Genomic DNA, 17,940 nt, shown 5'->3' with positions numbered 1-17,940 from the left:
CTCCACTTCTGGATTAAGGCTGAAAGCAAAAAAGGCTGCTCTGTAAAATTTCCCTCAAGCCACACTTGTGTTCCTTCTGTTTGTTTTGGAAATCAGGCTGCCATTACAACTGTAGAGAATAATTCAAACATTTTTCCTCTAGAACGGCAGAAGTGACATCAAAAGGGCCCCTTTAAAGGCCGTGGCTTACAGAGAGGTCTGGAAAAACTGGTGTTTCTTTTAAAAAAAAAAACTACAAAAACAAAAAACAAAGCTGCTTATATATTTAAAATAAAATAAAAAAATCTTCCTCTACAGGCCATTGGCATAAAACCATTCACTCCCATTTGGCACCGATTAGGTTTGATAATTTGACAGATGTCCCATTGCATCAAAACTATTTTCTCTCCCAGACTGTATTCCACTTTTTATTTTGCAGTGTAAATATACTTTTTGAAATAACCTTAAGAGCCAAGCCTCATCATGGAGTGCATTTGAGAAGTGTATATACAGGAAAGTGCATGATGTGGGGGGCTTGTATTTTAAAGTACATACAGCCTCCACTTTTCTAAAGGAAAAGTAAAAAGTAACAAAAGCCAATTACTATACAAGAAAGGTTGGCAGCTTCCAATTCCTCAACCACTGAAGCCCTTTAATGAACAACTTTTGACTGCTACATCATAGTATAATCTTTAGTCTGTTTGATAAAGTTGTGGTTAATATAATTTAGGTTAATGTAACACTGCATCGCTCCTTACAGACAATTGTGCATCACCAGTATTCACACAAACCACAGATTCTAAAGTTACTCACTAATTCCACAAACAAGAAAAGACACCAATTGTCCATCCAAATATTCTTTATTTTTGTCCAAAAACTTTACATTTATGCCACCAGTGCAGATGCTGTGGAGGATTCGCTGCGGAGAAAAACAATGGTTTGCATTAGATGCAGAAAAGGAAACGAAATTGAACATTAATAAACTCATGAGAACTGTATGAAGGGGACTGGCAGCACTGGCACAAATAATCCAGACTGCTAATTTACCTCCAGCACTGATTTAGCACATCAGAAATATCACAGTTCTTACAGGTGAAGAACAGGACAATGAAAAGTGCAACTCTACAGCTGAAAAGCTGTAGCTCAAGTCCAAATAAAGCAAAAGTATACTTATATACTTACTACTTCCAGTTGGGGGCAAGCACTCTCTTGGTCTTGTAGTAGCGAGCAAGCCTGTGGATCCTGCTCTCAATGAGAATCAGACGGAACTTGGAATCCTTGTCCTGCAGAGACACATCAGTCAAGTACCACATAGCAACTGACCACATGTATTCCTCTGGATTAATATACCAGGTACACAGCATCAGCCTAAAGGCTCTAGAATGATCTAGGAACATGCAGAACAATGCCCTCTGCAATCTAACACAGACACGTTCAGATATCATGGTACCCAAACACATGCTATTATATACCATTGAAACAGCACATTACATGCCCACAAGTTCAAAACTCCATAAACTCAATTGTAGTCGCATTTACCTTTCTGTTCCTCTCCAAGTGCTTCCTCACAGCAACGGCCTTCTTGATGAGGTGGTACAGATCCTCAGGCAAATCAGGGGCCAAGCCCTTGGACTTCAGAATCCTAAGGATCTTGTTGCCAGTGACGAAGCGCACTTGGGCCACACCATGAGAATCCCTCAGGATCACACCTAAAACAGACCACATGTGCATATCAACTAAAATATTTCCTGAAGAAAACAGAAAAAAGCTGATTTAAATGTAGGTATTTATACAGGAATCTGCAAGAAAAGCATTGTTATTTTTTTTGTGGCTGTTGCACAGCTAGCATGTTGAGGTGGATAACTACAGTCATTCCGTCTAGAAAAACGCTTACTCCCAACACCAGCTTGACCAAAGACGGTTTCTAAACATAGTAAACAAGCATCAATTCCATAGCATACCAATCTGTGAGGGGGTCAGACCCTTCTTGGCCAGTTTAAAGATCTGCTCTTTAACATCATCCGATGTCAGCTTCAGCCACTAAGCAACAGAGGGAAACATGAATTAGAAGTAATGAGGAAAAAAAAGTTAATTGTAAATGACGTGGATAGTCTGGAAAGCAGGTACTCACTGTGGGGACACTGCGCCTGTATGGAAGTGCTGACTGGGACAAGCCCTTACTGAAACACACAATTTAAGACCAAGTTAGAAAACAAGACAATCTGTACCCACTGGAAATATGCCATCCAGGCCTGTTCAGTAGCCTATCGCTGCTATCAGAAAAAAAAAAAACCTTGTATATCCAAAAATGGTAACTTCACAGGAGAAGGAAAAAACATACATTACATTTAATGCAAGTCTGTGGTAGCACAATTTTTAGCAGCAGCGATGCTGCTGTTGAAAGAAAACCTCGCAACTCCAAAAAGATCACTTTACCGGTAAAGAAGAAAAAAAGTGATTCATTTTTAATGTAGGTCAATGGAACCAGACGTTTTTCTCGCCCAAGTCATTTTGGGTTGCTTCTTTTGGTCCATGCATCATGAAATTTACACAGCACAAGGTAAAGAGCAACAGGCATTTTAAATTGCCATAAATTTGGAAAAAAAAAAACAGCAAAAATTGAGATACAAGGTTTTCTTCCGATAGCAGTAATATGCACTTCAGTGGTAGCTAAAGGGAAAAAAAAAACATTTTGAATGCATTTTAATGTAGGTCAATGGAACCAGACGTTTTTTCTCGCTCAAGTCATTTTGGGTTATTCTTTTGTCCATTCATCAAGAAATTTACAATAAAATGTCAATAGGCACTTTCAGACTGTGTGGAAAACGGAGATACGAGGTTTTCTTCCTACAGCGGAGATACAACCTCACAGACCAACACAGTCGAGTATGACCTACGATATGAACACGTTTCCAATATTTAGTTCTCGTGTCTAGCACTGAAAACACGCATTTATTGCTCAACAAGAGATGAACGCGACGTACTCAACCCGCAGGACACAAATCTGAACATATCGAGGGGGAACGTTTGAACAGCGTGTTTACACTTGTGAGGGGGATTTATTTTCCTGACATTACGGTAATCGATCGATTATAGAGAGGTTTCACTCCACTAATGAGCTAAAAACAGCGCTGAAATCGCTCACAAGCCGCACAGGATCATATACACGACTAACCCATTCTGCCTCATGAACAATATTACATTCCAGTCATTTGTCTGCATTAACAAGCACCGGGCTGCCGCTCCCTCTGCCGCTCGCTACTTCGCGGCCATGACGCCCGCTAAGCTACAGCAACAGCGAGCGGCGTTTCCTCTAAAACTCCTTTACTCGTCGATATCGGGCATTTCAGTCGGTTATTCCACCGACAGGACTGCGCTCGAGTGTCGAGCAACCCGCAGTCACACCGTTTATAACACTCGGATCGGTATTTCTGTATGAAATGAAGACGTACCCGGGAGCGTGCATGCGACCCATGATGGCGAGGGAGAGAGAAAGAGCGGATTCACGAGGCTGCGGGGAAGAGGTGCCTACAGCGGAACTGACGTTTACTCAGGAAACAGAAGAAAGGTCTTTTCTGTTACTTGAATCAGTTTAACGCAGTAGTTATTTGTACGTTTGCTTAATCTTTATTTGATATATTTTCATACATGAATTTAAAAGATGTAAATAAAATTTAGAAAATACCTGTTAACCCTTACACTGTGTGAAGAATGGACCAGAAGAAATGGCCCAAAATGACTTCTTACTACTTATTATTACTTATTATTATTACTACTTAATTCTGGTTCTATTGACTTAAAGTGTTTTAAAAACTTATTTTAAAGTAGGTTTTTTCTTCTCCTGTAGAATTATATATTATATATATTATAATATATTATATATATTATATATGTATATATATATATATATATATATATATATATATGTGTGTGTGTGTGTGTGTGTGTGTGTGTGTGTGTGTGTGTGTGTGTATGGAGAGAGAGAGAGAGAGAGAGAGAGAGAGAGAGAGAGAGAGAGAGACACATTTTCCATTAAAAATCTTTTTTTTTAATCGCCATTTTTACCCAGAAATTAGCTTTATCGTGTCTAACATTTAATGTGTCTTGAAAACGTAAACGTAAAGGGTTTTTATCATAAGACAGGAAGTCTCACATTGCAAAAAGGGGACTTTTCAGAGGACTTTTTTTCCTCCACCTGAACGAGTGGAACGTCGTGTATGCGATCTACATGTCATGAACACCGCCGGTTTGCGGGTGGTGATTATGTAGTGTTCAGCGGAGCTGCGTGACGCGTGCCTGCACGGCCTCAGCTCATCAGTGTCGGCCCCTAGTGGTTGTTTGTAAAACAGCATCCAGTTGTGTACAGTACTGATCTTTCCCTCATATGCTTTATATCACACACACCACGCGAAGAGCGGCGATCATCGCCTGTGTTTTTATGCATGAATACAAGGCATAACTGCTGCGGTTAAGCGTAGCTCTGCGCTCTGGTTGCTTCCACATAATACCAACCGATAGATGGCGCTATGAGAAACCGTGTCTCAGCGGCTCAGTGAACTGGCTGGTGGAATCGCACGGCTAGTGTAGTTCTTCAACCAGACCCAGGGCAGCGAGGAACTCCGGCGGTAATGAAAGACCAACTGCGCGGAAGAAGGACGAGTTCAAGATAGCGTGTCGGTAAAGAAGCAGCCAGACAAAGTAAGAGTAAATTGTTTGTTTCTGTTATTAACGTTGCTGTTTGCTTCTTCGTAAGTGCAGCATGGACAGCTGGTCAGTATCACAGCCGCCGTCGTTCTCTGTAAAACGATAGTCTAGTCTAGCCTTGATAACGTTATTGGACATCACCGTTATCCAGTGGACTTCTTCACCAACGTTACCACATCATCAGCCGAGCTTTAGCAAGAACCTGTTTCTGGTCCGGCGGCGTGTCAGCAGCCAATTGGCCGAGCGCCTAAACCTGCCAAGAACAGTGTTTAAGTTGGCTGTTTGTCATCACAATGACACGTAGCCTGTTGGGTTAGGTGGCTGTCTTTGGTGAGTGTCCTACCCTAATCAATAATTAACTAATTATCAGAAAATGACATCTTACCTAGGCGAGCCGTGATGATATGGTTGCCTGCCAAAGACCAAAAAGGCTCCTTATGTGAAATATAGTGTACTAAAGCTGTAATGTAGGGAGCAGGGAGCAAGTTGACATTAGCACCCTGCCAAAAACTGATTGTTTTGGCCAATCTCTGTCGTTTCCAGATGTCCTGGACAAACGGATTCCTCACCAGCTGCCTTGTGCTCGCCAGCCTGCTGTCCAGCTCAGAGGCAGTGCCAATAAGTGTGGACAAGACTAAAGTGAAGATACCAGAGGAGACGGTGCAGGAGGCACCCCAGAGTGTGGTGAGTACCCTTTCAAATGTTTTCCCATGCTCAGTGTTATTAATCTCATCTGTTCTCACTAAAATACTTAATAATAATAATATGTTCATGTCGGTTTACTGAGGTGTAAAAATAACAGAGAGTGGGGAAAAAATGGATAACACAAAAATAAAAGTAAAAATATATAGGTGTAAAGTTAGTGGACGAAGTAGACCAATACAAAAACGAGCGCTGACCAAAGAGGTGTTGTCTGAATCTGAAGCTTCAGAAAAAAATTCTACCCGTTATAAATCGTATAAACGTATTTAAACTATACAGAGAAGTATCACAACGGAAAGAAAAGCAACATTTCATACATAATAATGATTGCATTCGATATAAACAAGGGAGGACTTTGCACAAGGTGACGTCCAAGAAAAATTAGATTTGCTGTACATGTTAATGTTAAGTAACCTGTATATCACTTTTGTTGGACAAAACTTCGTATCTCCAAAATGGTAACTTTACAGGAGAAGGAAAAAACATACTTTAGTTTTAATGGGAGTCAACGGAACCAGAAGCTTTTCCAAGTCATTTTGGGCCGTTCATCATGAAATTTACTCACAATGTAAAGTACAACAGGCATTTTCAAATTATGTCAAAAACTGAAAAACGTTGAAATAACGTTCCTACAACAGCTACTTCATATATAAAATAAGCAGTAGAACACAGAGGGAGTGTTTTATCTGGAAATAACATCACAGCTGTGATTTGGTCATTGTAGACAGCCGTGATGTTATTGCAGATAACACACTCTTCGAGTGTTCTATTACTTTAATACAACAGTTAATAAATTAATAAACTGGGCTGTGAATGCAGCGTTTAATATGTTTTAATGTTCAGTTCCTTCCTCCAAATTATAGTTCCTTAATGAGCAGCTTGTAGCTACATCAGAGTAACAAGCTCCACCCACTCGCTGCATAGCCGGCAGTTCGTTCTCCAGCTCCTTACACTAAATTCCCAAACCGTCATCGCCACTGAGCAGCTTTTTAGTCGGCAGCTGTGACAGAAGAACAGCTAAACTGCCGCAATATCAGGTTCAGCTCAGTTTTGTCAGTTTTTACCAGATCAGTATTAATGTTGTTTTGTTCCAGCAAGTCTGTATAACATCTCACAGCCCGTTTAGTTTGCCGAATGGTATTGGGTTAATTTCTGGCTGATTCCAGGTTGTTTAGCTGTCTAGCTTCTATCACAGCTGCCGACTGAAAAGCTGCTCAGTGGTGACGACAGTTTGGGAATTTAGTGTAACCTCATCTTCAGAGTCTGACCAAATCGGCTGTTGGGCAAATGTGATCTTAAAAGTGTCCGTTTTTTGTTTGTGGCAAAGTAAGAAGTAAAAACGTTCAAGTGGCTTGAGCGTCTCCTACAGCTGTCAAAGTTGTTACTTAGCAACGGCATCTCAGCGGAGTGATACAGTGTTTTGTGAAAAACCTGTGACGTTATGGCGAAATATCAGCACGGCTAGAACTCCTCTCAACCAATCAGCTCGCATGGTCAAAACGAACTTAAATAAATTTTATTTATAAGTTTAATATCAATATGTACAGCATATCTCCTTTTTATTTTAATATTATGTGATGACACCACTTCTACGAACAAAGCAATTATAGGAGCAGTGTACAAGATTTAGTGGCGTCTAGCAATGTGGTTGCGGATTGCAACTAATTGAATCCTCCTCCATCACCCTTTCCAAGCATGTAGTAGAACCTACGTTTACCTTAGGTTTTGCTTCTTCCTGGCTTTTTCTTGTGCTAAATAATAAGTTTGATCTTCCAGTTGTCAAAATTTGGGTTCTCAAACTTCTCACTATACAAAAAGGTTACTCAGCACTAGCAGCAGCCGCTGATTTAGACTTTTTATATGTCTTCCAACCGATGCTACAGCGCCACCAAACTCAAGCTGCTGCATCAATGCAAAAAAGCGAAAGGTGCCCTCTAGAGCCAGTGTTTGGTTTGTCCATTATGAGCTAGTGTAGAAACATAGTGGCCTCCATTGGAGTAGGACCCACTCCTTGTGTACATATGAAGAGATCATCTAAGCCAAAGAAAACAGAGGAACTCCTAGTTACAGGTGATTATTCACAGTCTTGTATAATGTTTTCCATTTCTGTTGATAGATCTCCCTAAATCTCAACCTTTAACCCATCATCTACTGTTACAGAGAGGAGGTTCTTTGGTGTGATTTTCTGGCTGTTGAAGGGAAAAATCAAAATTCAAGTCCAGCAGAAAAAAAACAAAGGAAAACAAAATCCAACTTTGTTTTTTTTTTCAGTCAGAATGGAGGGTTGAATAGGCTCAGCAGACTGAACATAGTACTAGATATAATGTTAGTTTAGATCGCTCCAGTGTTGCCGTCATTACTCAAAAAAAAAAAAAGAAAAAGTAATCCATTACAAGTAACTACTCTTTAAATGTAATGGGATTATGTTACTTATTACTTTGTGGGAAAAGTGATCTTATTGCTTTACTTATGTGTCACTCTGTACTATATTCTCTCATTTTACTTTCAGATATTTGTTAAAACAAGCAAAACGGTCTGCTAGTATAGTGAAATAATTTCATTTAATAATGTCATGACGTAATTTGAAATCTTATTTTTGCAACAGTCTCAAAATGAGAAACGTGCTAGATTTAAGAAATGTTTTTGTTTTTTTTTAAGCAAAGTGTTTTGTTTGTTTTTTTTGTAAATGCTGCCCTTATTTCTAATATATAATATTGTGTTTTAAGGGGATCCATGCATGAATAAGAAATACAGCTCTTAATCACTTGATATCTCTTAGATACGTGTTGGCGCTGTTTTGTCTTCTCATTCATATGGATTGGTCACATTGTACCTCGCGTAGATGTGCTGGGCCATATTTTGTGAATTCTTTGTCACTGTGGTTTAGTCATTAACACACATGCCTGCCACTGTCGTCAGTGTTGTAATAGCAATATTTGTTTTTGGTTCGTGTTCAGCTCTGTTTACATCCAGTTTTCACATTAGTGGTGCTTTAAATTTCCCTGTTGTTTGAATTCACTGTGTGCTCTATACGAACTGTGACAGCTGTAACTCTTCTTTCCAGTCATATAGATGGCGATGTAATTTTAAACCCTTATAATAAAAGAAGCTGAACTCCGTTTGTTTTTCTACTGAAAGTCGACCCATTTTTCCACAAATCTGGGCTATAAGCTATAAACAGACGGCGTCTCTTCAGTGATCTGCTCTGTAAACATTACTTTTATAAAATAACACAGTGTCTGAGATTTTTTGGTTTCAGCAATAAATTGTAAGCCTATAGTAATATGTGTAGATTATAAAACACATGTTCTGTTAATCTGGGGGAGCTTTTGCTTAAATAAAAAGATTTATTTCATGCAGTTACTGAATAATTTGCCTTACGATTTGGTTACGTAAAGTTAGATGGACAAACCAAAATATACCCTGGGGAATAAGAGGTTAAATAGCCTTTTCCTTTTTTTTAAGGACACTGGACTGCATTATGATCGCTATCTCAGGGAAGTTATTGACTTTCTTGAAAAAGACCAGCATTTTAGAGAAAAGCTACACAACACAGACATGGAGGATATAAAGGTAATATGATAAATGTTCTATGTACTTGCATGAATTTTTTTTCTGTGTGCATTGGTAGATTACATTGTTAATCAGTCAGTTTACTAATGACTTCTGTCATTCCAGCAAGGCAAGCTGGCTAAAGAACTGGATTTCGTCAGCCACCATGTGAGAACTAAGCTGGATGAATTGAAAAGGCAGGAGGTGAGCCGGCTGAGGACACTGATCAAAGCTAAACAAGACATCGAAGGAGGCAACGGTGAGTAAAATGCTGCAGAAAAAGTGATTAAAGAAGCTTATAGAGTTCACAGATTTCATATCCGCTCTCTTTCTCTCTTTCTTCCGTCTTTAACTTCCCTTTTACCCATATAGAGCTTTGTCATTGTGGCTTATTCATTGACACACAGGCTTGCAGCCACTGTCATCAGTGTTGTAATAGTAATATTTGTTTTTGGTTCGTGTTCAGCTCCGTTTACCTCCTTTCTTAAAAGTAGTAGTGATTTAAATTTCCCTGTTGTGTGAGTTCACTGTGAGCTCTATACAAACTGTGAATGGCCAGGAATGAAGGCAGTTAACCTCTTAAGCTACGTTCACGTTAAAAGCCTTGCTGTTCAAATCCGATTTTTGCTCAAATCCGATCTCTCTGACACGATGGTTCACACTCATTTAGGTAAGCAACTCAAATCCATCATTAATATGAACGAACCGGTGTCCTGAAATGACCCTCATGAGCTCATCCTACTCAGTAATGTCACGTGACTGAATCACTGCATCATCAGCACAAACTAACGAGCAGAACAAGCTTCGCTGAGAAGATCATTAAGTCTGATCAGCTCTCAGCTTCATTATTAGAGCCAGACGAAGGAGAAAAAGGTGAGATGAGCTGCTTTTCCACCGTTTACAGGCTTTAACTTCTGTTCTGCGCTGTTGCCATAGTAACGCTCACACAGTAATGTTCACACTAATGTCGCATGGCCACGAATCAGATACGTGTCTGATCTAGGACCACATATGAAAGTGCCTCAGGGTGGATTTGAAAAGATCAGATTTGCGTCCACACAGCGCTGAAAACATCAGATCTGAGACACATTAGGGTAAAAACTGGATTTGTGCCACTTCAGCCTGGAAATGTGAACATATCCTTATTCAGCAGGGTATATTTCGTTTTTTCGATCTGACTTTACAGATCGTAAGGTAAATTATTCAGTAATTGTATGGAATAAATGTACATTTTTTAATTAATTAATTTATTTTATTTATTTATTTAGTGTGTAAAAGCTCCCCTCAGATTAACAGAACATGTGTTTTATGATCTACACATATTACTATATGCTTACAATTTACTGCAGAAAGCCAAAAATCTCAGACGCTCTTTGCATTATTTTATAAAAGTAATATTTACAGAGCAGATCACTGAAGAGATGCCATCTGTATTTAGTTTATAGCCCAGATTTGGGGGCTATAATGGGTGGACTTTCAGTAGAAAACAAACTGTGTTCAGCTTCTTTTATTATAAGGGTTTAAAATGACATCACCATCTATTTGACTGGAAAGAAGAGTTACAGCCTCACACGATGCCCAGCTTCTGAATGTAGCTTATGAAAGTTATGAAGAACATGACGAAGTGCATTTTGGGACCACTGGTAGTTCCAAGTAGTTGAAAATGTTAAATTCTTAACTGTTAAGCTCAAGATCTGCAAAACATGTAGATGAAAAACAGAGGCAGATATATTTCATACAGTTGTACTGTGCTTACTCCTCAGATATGGCTGTGGACCACCAGGCCTTACTGAAGCAGTTTGAGTATCTAAACCACATGAACCCTCACACGTTTGAGGTGGAGGATCTGGACAGACTCATCAAATCGGTATGCTTTCAATTGTGCTCTCATTCAGAATCCTTACCTGATAATGTTTTTCAGAAGGACCTTTATTTATGTAACAAGCAAAGTCCTCACTCCTTTACTGTCTCTTGTCAGGTTATTTTACCATTTTTGACAAGAAAATGATAATATTTGACAGTAGTCTAATGCCTTTATTATTATAGAAGTTCCTTTGGGAGTGTACATTCACTTTTGTAGGTGAACAGTGATGGAAAAGTCATCTATGTGTGGCATGTGGTGTTATTTAAGCAGTTATTTAAGTTTTTGATATCAAAATGGAGTAGCGTATTCACATAAAAGTAAGGTAAAACCCCATGTCCACATGCACATTTGCATAAAATAATGTATGTTTACTGTACTGGACACTGTGCGGGGGGCTGCAAAAGGCTGGTAAAGATGTGTAATGCTGAAAAAACACCTGGTGGTTAATTGGAAACAGGTTAGTAACATGATTGGGTATAAAAAGAGCATCTCGAAGAGGCAGAGTCTTTTAGAAGTGAAGATTCACCACTCTGTGAAAGACTGCACCATCAAATAGTGAAAAAAAAACAACATAAAATAGCAAAGAACTTCTGCTTTTCATCATCCACGGTGCATAATATCATTAAAAGATTCAGAGAATCTGGAGAAATCTCTGTATGTAAGGGACGAAGCCAAAAACCAGTATTTGCTGGCTGTGATCTTTGGGCCCTCAGGCAGCACTGCATTAAAAACAGACATGATTCTATAGTGGAAATCACTACAGGGGCTCAAACACTTCTGAAAACCACTGTCTGTGAATACAGTTCAACTCTAAAACACAAAGAAGAAAGCAAATATAAACAGGATCCAGAAACACTGTTACCTTCTCTGGGCCTGAGCTCATTTAAAATAGGCTGAGCCGAAGTGGAAAAGTGTCCTGTGGTCCAATGAATCAACATTTGAAATTCTTTTTGGAAATTATGGACACTGTGTCCTCCGGGCTAAAGACCATTGAGCTTGTTATCAGTGCACGGGTCAAAAGCCATTATTCATGATGGTTTAGGGGGGCACATGGCATGGGTGACGTGCACATCTGTGAAGGCACCATTAATGCTGAATAATATATACAGGTTTTGGCAACATGTGCTGCCATCCAGACAACGCCTTTTTCAGGGAAAGCCTTGATTGCTTCAACGACACAATGTAAAACCACATTCTGCATGTATTATAGCAGCGTTGCTCCGTATTAAGCGTCCAGGTGCTAAACTGACCTGCCTGCAGTCCAGACCTGTCACCACTGAGAACATTTGGCATTTTAGGAAATGAAATCACAAAGTAGACCCTGAACTGTTGAGCAGTTGAAATCCTGTATGAAACAAGAATGGAAAACATTTCACTTTCAAAACTACTCCTCAGTTCCCAAACGCTTACAGAGTGCTGCTAAAAGAAGAGGTGATGAAACACAGCGGTAAACAGGCCCCCGTCCCAACTTTTTTGGAACGTGTTTTTGGCATCAAATTCAGAATGGGCATATATTATTCAAGAAACAATAAAAATTTCAACATTTGATTTGTTGCCTTTGTACTATTTTCATTTAAATGTAGGGTTTAAATGATTTGAACATCATTGCATTGTTTTGTTTTTTTTTTTCCATTTTGCACAGTGTCCCAGCTTTTTTGGAAATGGGGTTGTATGCTGCAGAGTCGATAGTTCAGAATCATCCATGACTTCAAACTTATTAAAAGTGTGGGGAACAAAATATGAGCATCTCCAACAACAGTAACATCTATTTTGTGGCTATTTATGTCTTGTTCAGGCTACAAAGGATTTGGAGAATTTCGACAAGGAGCGACATGAAGAGTTCAAGAGGTATGAAATGATGAAAGAACATGAGCGTCGAGAACACCTGAAGACGCTGGATGAGGAAGGCAGGAAGAAGGAAGAGGAACACTATGAAGAGATGAAGAAGAAGCATGCTGATCACCCCAAAGTCAACCACCCAGTAAGTTTAATCCCTTAAACTGCAGGTGTATTATTTAGATATTAGACAAGGCTTCCGCTACTAGAGAATGCATCTCTGAAGTTTGGATGTGCTTCGTTTGCAGGGCAGTCAGGATCAACTGAAAGAGGTTTGGGAGGAAGCAGATGGTCTTGACCCAGAAGATTTTGACCCAAAAACTTTCTTCAACCTTCATGGTAAGATATTCACTGAACCAGTATATTATAGGCAACCATGAGTCCTTAACTAACTCTGATAATTAAATCTATGTGTTTTTGTGCATTGTTTAATGCAGATACGAATGGAGATGGATTCTTCGATGAGCAAGAGTTGGAGGCCCTGTTCACTAAAGAGGTAGATAATTACATATTATTTTCATATTATACAACAGTTAGTTCCGGCCACGCAAGCTGATTGGTTGAGCAGCGTTCTAACTGTGCTGTTAATTCACAATAACATCATGGGTTTTTCACAAACACTGCGTCACTCCACTGAGATTGCTACTTCTTACTTTGCCACAAACAAAAATGGACACATTTAAGATCACATTTGACCAACAGCCAATTTGATCAGAGTCTGAAGATTCCCAAACTGTCATCACCACTGAGCAGCTTTTCAGTTGACAGCTGTGACAGAAGAACAGCTAAACAACAATCAGCCAGAAATGAAACCAATACCATTCAGCAAACTTAATGGGCTGTAAGATGCTTTACAGAATGGCTGGAACAAAACAACATTAATACTGATCTGGTTAAAAACTGACAAAACTGAGCTGAACTTGATATTGTGGCAGTTTTATGGCTCAGTCTGATTGGTCAGACTTTGAAGATCAGATGACATGTTTGGCCAATGGTGTTGGGTTCATTTCTGGCTGATTCCAGGTTGTTTAGCTGTTCTTCTGTCACAGCTGCCAGCTAAAAAGCTGCTCAGTAGTGATCATAGTTTGCGAATTTAGTGTAAGGAACTGGAGAATGAAGTGCCAGCTGTGCAGAAAGTGGGCAGAGCTCGTTACTCTGATGTAGCAACAAGCTTCTTGTTAAGGAACTGTAATTTGGTGGAAGGAACTGAACGCTAAAACATATGAAACACATTCACGGCCCAGTTTATTAATTTCTCTATTTATTTAACTCATATCAAAGCAGTAGAATACTCCCTCTCGTGTTCTATTGCTTAAATAAAGGCATTCAGACTTTGCACTTGTGTTCATAGTTGGAGAAGATCTATGATCCTACGAATGAGGAGGACGACATGGTGGAGATGGAGGAAGAGAGGCTGCGGATGAGGGAACACGTCATGAATGAGGTAAGACATTGAGTCTTTCTTAAAGTATGCACAGATGGTTTCTGCCAAAATACTTCTATATAACATGTACACTAGGGGGTGGTGTCCTAACCCTGCACAGAAAACGAAGAGGAGAAAGGAAGGAAGGGGTGGGGTGATATATTTTGAATATGGGTCTTATAAATGATTGTAATGTTGTACATCCCCTGCCAACCGATCCCCCAATTGCTCCATTTTGATTTTGTGCTACTTCAGTTTTAACCCTTGTGTGGTGTTGATGATGTGTTTGCTACTTGGTGGTCTGGTTGACCCAGCACGTTATTGTTTATTTAAATCTACACAGCCACAACAATTTATATAAAAATACCAGATGTCTAAAATATCATGACTGGCCAGCATAGGGTTCTCCTTTAGCAGCTGTAGCCAGTCAGCAGTCTGTCTGTGTTGTCCACCCTCACACACACTAAAGAATGTTAGTGTGGTTAGGTTAGGTTATGTAGGAGGAGAACAGAGTAAAGGACACAGCACCTCCACACATTTCCTCCCCGCAGGTTCAGCCCAACACCACACAAGGGTTAAATTGAATATTGTTTGGGTCTAATGCTGCCGCCAAGCTACCAGTCCTGTCAGTCATCATTTGCTTGATGCACAGATGTGTGTAGTTAAGGGCCTGTTTTTTATTTTATTTTATTTTATTTTAAAACATGCTCTCCTCTGCTTTGAGTCAACACTCGTTACACGAGTGGCAGAAGTGGAGTGGAGGGTAGTAATTACTACTAGCTAGTCGAAGCTTTACATTTACATTAAATGTAAATGTAGTCTAAGCCTAAGTCTAATTGGCTTGCCATGCAAGTTTTGCAACAATATATATTTTTTTGATCATTGCATGCATGCACGGTGTACAACTGTGCCATAGTGCCTTTCTTTTTGCTGCTACTAGCTATGTAGCCTTTAGCATTCTAACTAGCCAGCAAGCCCAGCAAATCGAATCTTTTCTTATGGAATCTTTATTTATGGATTTAAAAATATTAAACATTGTAGTTTACTGCTGTGGCTTCTAAACAGCTGGGCTGTCATTATATTTGGGTTTGGAAAAGGAAATGCATCAGGTCGCAATGATTTCTGGGCAAATTCTTCTGCTAAAGTCAAGACTTGTCTTCCTCTGAGGGCTCATCTAACACCCCTCTTTTGAGCTAATTAAGTAATGAAATGGCCCTTAAGATGATGCTGGGGATTCTGCCGTGGGTAAATTACAAGGCCAAGTGGATGAGGGCTCCTTAAAACCGGTATGAGATGAGTGGAAGATTTTGTATGTGTGCCTCTGTGAGCCTTTGTTAGGTTAGGTTAACATCCTCAAGTGCTTGGCCCCGTAACCAGGACAGCACAGTTTCTGAAGTCCTATTTCTTTCTTAAACAGGTTGATGCCAATAAGGACAGACTGGTGTCCTTAGACGAGTTCTTGATTGCTACAAAGAAAAAAGAATTTCTCGAACCAGATAGCTGGGAGGTACGTATGGCTGCAATCATCATCATCAGTGATAATGATTGCAAAGTCTGATTTCATGATTGAATAGTGATTGGACGCTTTGAGCATTCTGTGTGTGTGTGGTCAGACTCTGGAGCAGAACCAGGCCTACACAGAGGAGGAGATGCGGGAGTTTGAGGAGCACCTAGCCAAGCAGGAGGAGGACCTAAACCTGAAAGCAGTTGATCTGCAGAAGCAGCGTGAGGAGCTGGAGAGACAACAGGAGCAGCTCAACGCCCAGAAAATCCAACTCCAACAGGTAGGAAATCACGCCATTATTTTATTCGATGACATATATCGGACACTGATATAGAAAACAATTCATTTCAAGCTCATTTAATTATGGATGTGAACCATAAAGCCTTTCTTTCTACTTGTGATCAGGCTGTAGAGCACATGGAACGTTTAAAAAAGACAGAGCAACCACATGAAGTTCATGGTGAGTAAACTTTAGTTTTTACGCAGGATCTTCTACATATCGTCCTGAATCAACATCTGGCTTGTATCTAAGACATTATTGAACACCAGTACATCAATCAGCCATAACATTATGCTTGTTTCTATGCGCATTGTCCATTTTATCAGCACCACTTACTGTAAAAGTTTGTATTTCTGTATTTCACTTTATAGTTCTACAGTTACAGACTGTAGTCCATCTGTTTTTCTGATACTTTGTTAGCCCCCTTTTACCCTGTTGTTCAGTGGTCGGGACCCCCATGGACCCTAACAGCGCAGGTACTATTTGGGTGGTGGGTCATTCTTCGCACTGCAGTAACACTGACAAGGTAGTGATGTGTTAATGTGTGTTGCGCTGGTCTGAGTGGATCAGACACAGCAGTGCTGCTGTGGTTTAACACCTCAGTGTCACTGCTGGACTGAGAATAGTCCACCAACCAAAAATATCCAGCCAACAGCATCCTGTGACCACTGATGAAGTACTAAAGGATGACCAACACAAACTGTGCTGCAGCAGATGAGCTATCGTCTCTGACTTTTTATATCTCCAAGGTGGACTGACAATGTTGGAGTGTCTAATAGAATGGACAATGAAATCTCCAGCAGCACTGCTGTGTCTGAGCCACTTGTACCAGCACAACACACACTGACACACCAGTGTAACTGCAGTGCTGTGAATGACCCACCACCCAAATAGTACCTGCTCTGCAAGGGTCCATGGGGGTCCTGACCACTGAAGAACAGGGTAAAAGGGGTCTAACAAAGTATGCAGTTACACTGTAACTGAGAACTACAAAGTGCACCTATATAGTAAGTGGAGCTGATAAAATGGACAATGAGCGTAGAAACAAGGAGGTGGTCAGAATGTTGTGCCTGATCGGTGATTATTCATTGCAAAATCTCTGAACACTTTGTTACAGTTGAAGGCAATGCTGTTCAAGAGGTACCTCAGCATGAGCAGGCCCTGCCCCCTGAACACCAGCCATCCCCTCCAGACCAAGAAGCTCCTGCAGCTCAGAATGACATTGCCCAGCAAGATCTAAGTCAAGGCCACCCAAACCAGTCTCAGGACGGTCAGCCACTGCTTCATGATCCCAACTCGGTCCATGGTGCCCCACATATGCCCTAGACCACTGACAGGTAGTGTGGGCCTTGACTGTATAGATTAACATGCCTGCCACCACACTTAGAGACACGAACCGTTCATACCTCCTCTCCAACGTTGGGAGTCAGTGGAAAACAGCCACCTGTGATCTATAGATTTCTCGGTTTTAGAGGCTGCTTCTCTCAGAAGTGTAACATGACCGATGCTAAGTTCTCAGAAGAAGTTGAAATACAATTCGGAATTTCTTTTCTTAATGTCTTTCTCATATGGTTGACATTATTTGTCCTATCGTTGCGGAATGGTATATGTGTGGTTTGTTTTGCACATTAATTTTTATTTTATCTTATTTTTAAATTTGAAACGCCTCTGTAAAAACAAAAACAACAAACATTGTGTTTTTGGAAGTAAATATAATATTTTACATGGTGGGATTTTTATTCTCTTTGGTCTTCATATTAGGACTGAAATTTGTAGACTACGGAGCCCCGCTGGTGACATCCTGTATAAATAAAAATAATGCATGGCCAGGCCTTATTAACATGTGGGAACGAGATCCTAATGCGTGGCCACGCCTTATTAACGCGTGGAAATGAGATTGCAGCTTACTAAGTCATGGGCATGCATTAGAATCTCGTTTCCACGCTTTACTAAGTCATGGCCACAACTTAATCATCTCATTCTCACGTGTTAATAAGGCTTGGCCATGCATTATTTTTATTTACGCAGGATGTCACCAGCAGGGCTCCGTAGTAGACCAGTGCAGCTTTGAAGTACACTGAAAACAAGGCTAGCTT

At 40.1% G+C, this 17,940-nt stretch overlaps 2 protein-coding genes and 1 non-coding gene across 4 annotated transcripts; 1 reads left to right on the top strand and 2 right to left on the bottom strand.

Annotated features, from left to right (window-relative positions):
- Positions 1-820: 820 nt before the first annotated feature.
- Positions 821-3,548, bottom strand: rps13 (ribosomal protein S13). Its single transcript, XM_017700671.2, has 6 exons — positions 3,432-3,548; positions 2,111-2,159; positions 1,941-2,019; positions 1,519-1,688; positions 1,162-1,262; positions 821-898 (listed from the first exon to the last, which is right to left on the bottom strand). Exons 1-6 carry the CDS (start codon positions 3,452-3,454, stop codon positions 865-867), a joined length of 456 nt encoding a protein of 151 aa, XP_017556160.1. The 5' UTR covers positions 3,455-3,548; the 3' UTR covers positions 821-864.
- LOC119265315 lies at positions 971-1,099 on the bottom strand. Its single transcript, XR_005131584.1, has one exon. It is a non-coding gene; the product is annotated as a small nucleolar RNA SNORA19 (small nucleolar RNA).
- Positions 3,549-4,518: 970 nt separating the features above from the next.
- On the top strand, positions 4,519-17,400 carry nucb2a (nucleobindin 2a). Of its 2 annotated transcripts, none has more exons than XM_017700672.2 (13): positions 4,519-4,677; positions 5,227-5,367; positions 8,851-8,958; positions 9,064-9,196; positions 10,701-10,804; positions 12,597-12,782; positions 12,886-12,976; positions 13,075-13,133; positions 13,989-14,081; positions 15,478-15,567; positions 15,674-15,844; positions 15,970-16,024; positions 16,962-17,400. In XM_017700672.2, exons 2-13 carry the CDS (start codon positions 5,227-5,229, stop codon positions 17,168-17,170), a joined length of 1,440 nt encoding a protein of 479 aa, XP_017556161.1. In that variant the 5' UTR covers positions 4,519-4,677; the 3' UTR covers positions 17,171-17,400. The 2 variants fall into 2 exon arrangements, with proteins under 2 accessions (XP_017556161.1, XP_017556162.1); XM_017700673.2 differs by lacking the exon at positions 4,519-4,677 and adding an exon at positions 4,888-5,013.
- Positions 17,401-17,940: the final 540 nt, after the last annotated feature.

The sequence above is a fragment of the Pygocentrus nattereri genome, chromosome 15 (genome assembly GCF_015220715.1).
Source record: "Pygocentrus nattereri isolate fPygNat1 chromosome 15, fPygNat1.pri, whole genome shotgun sequence".
NCBI lineage: Eukaryota > Metazoa > Chordata > Actinopteri > Characiformes > Serrasalmidae > Pygocentrus > Pygocentrus nattereri.
Note: the sequence above shows the minus strand (reverse complement) of the source record. Positions and strands in the feature narration are given on the sequence as shown.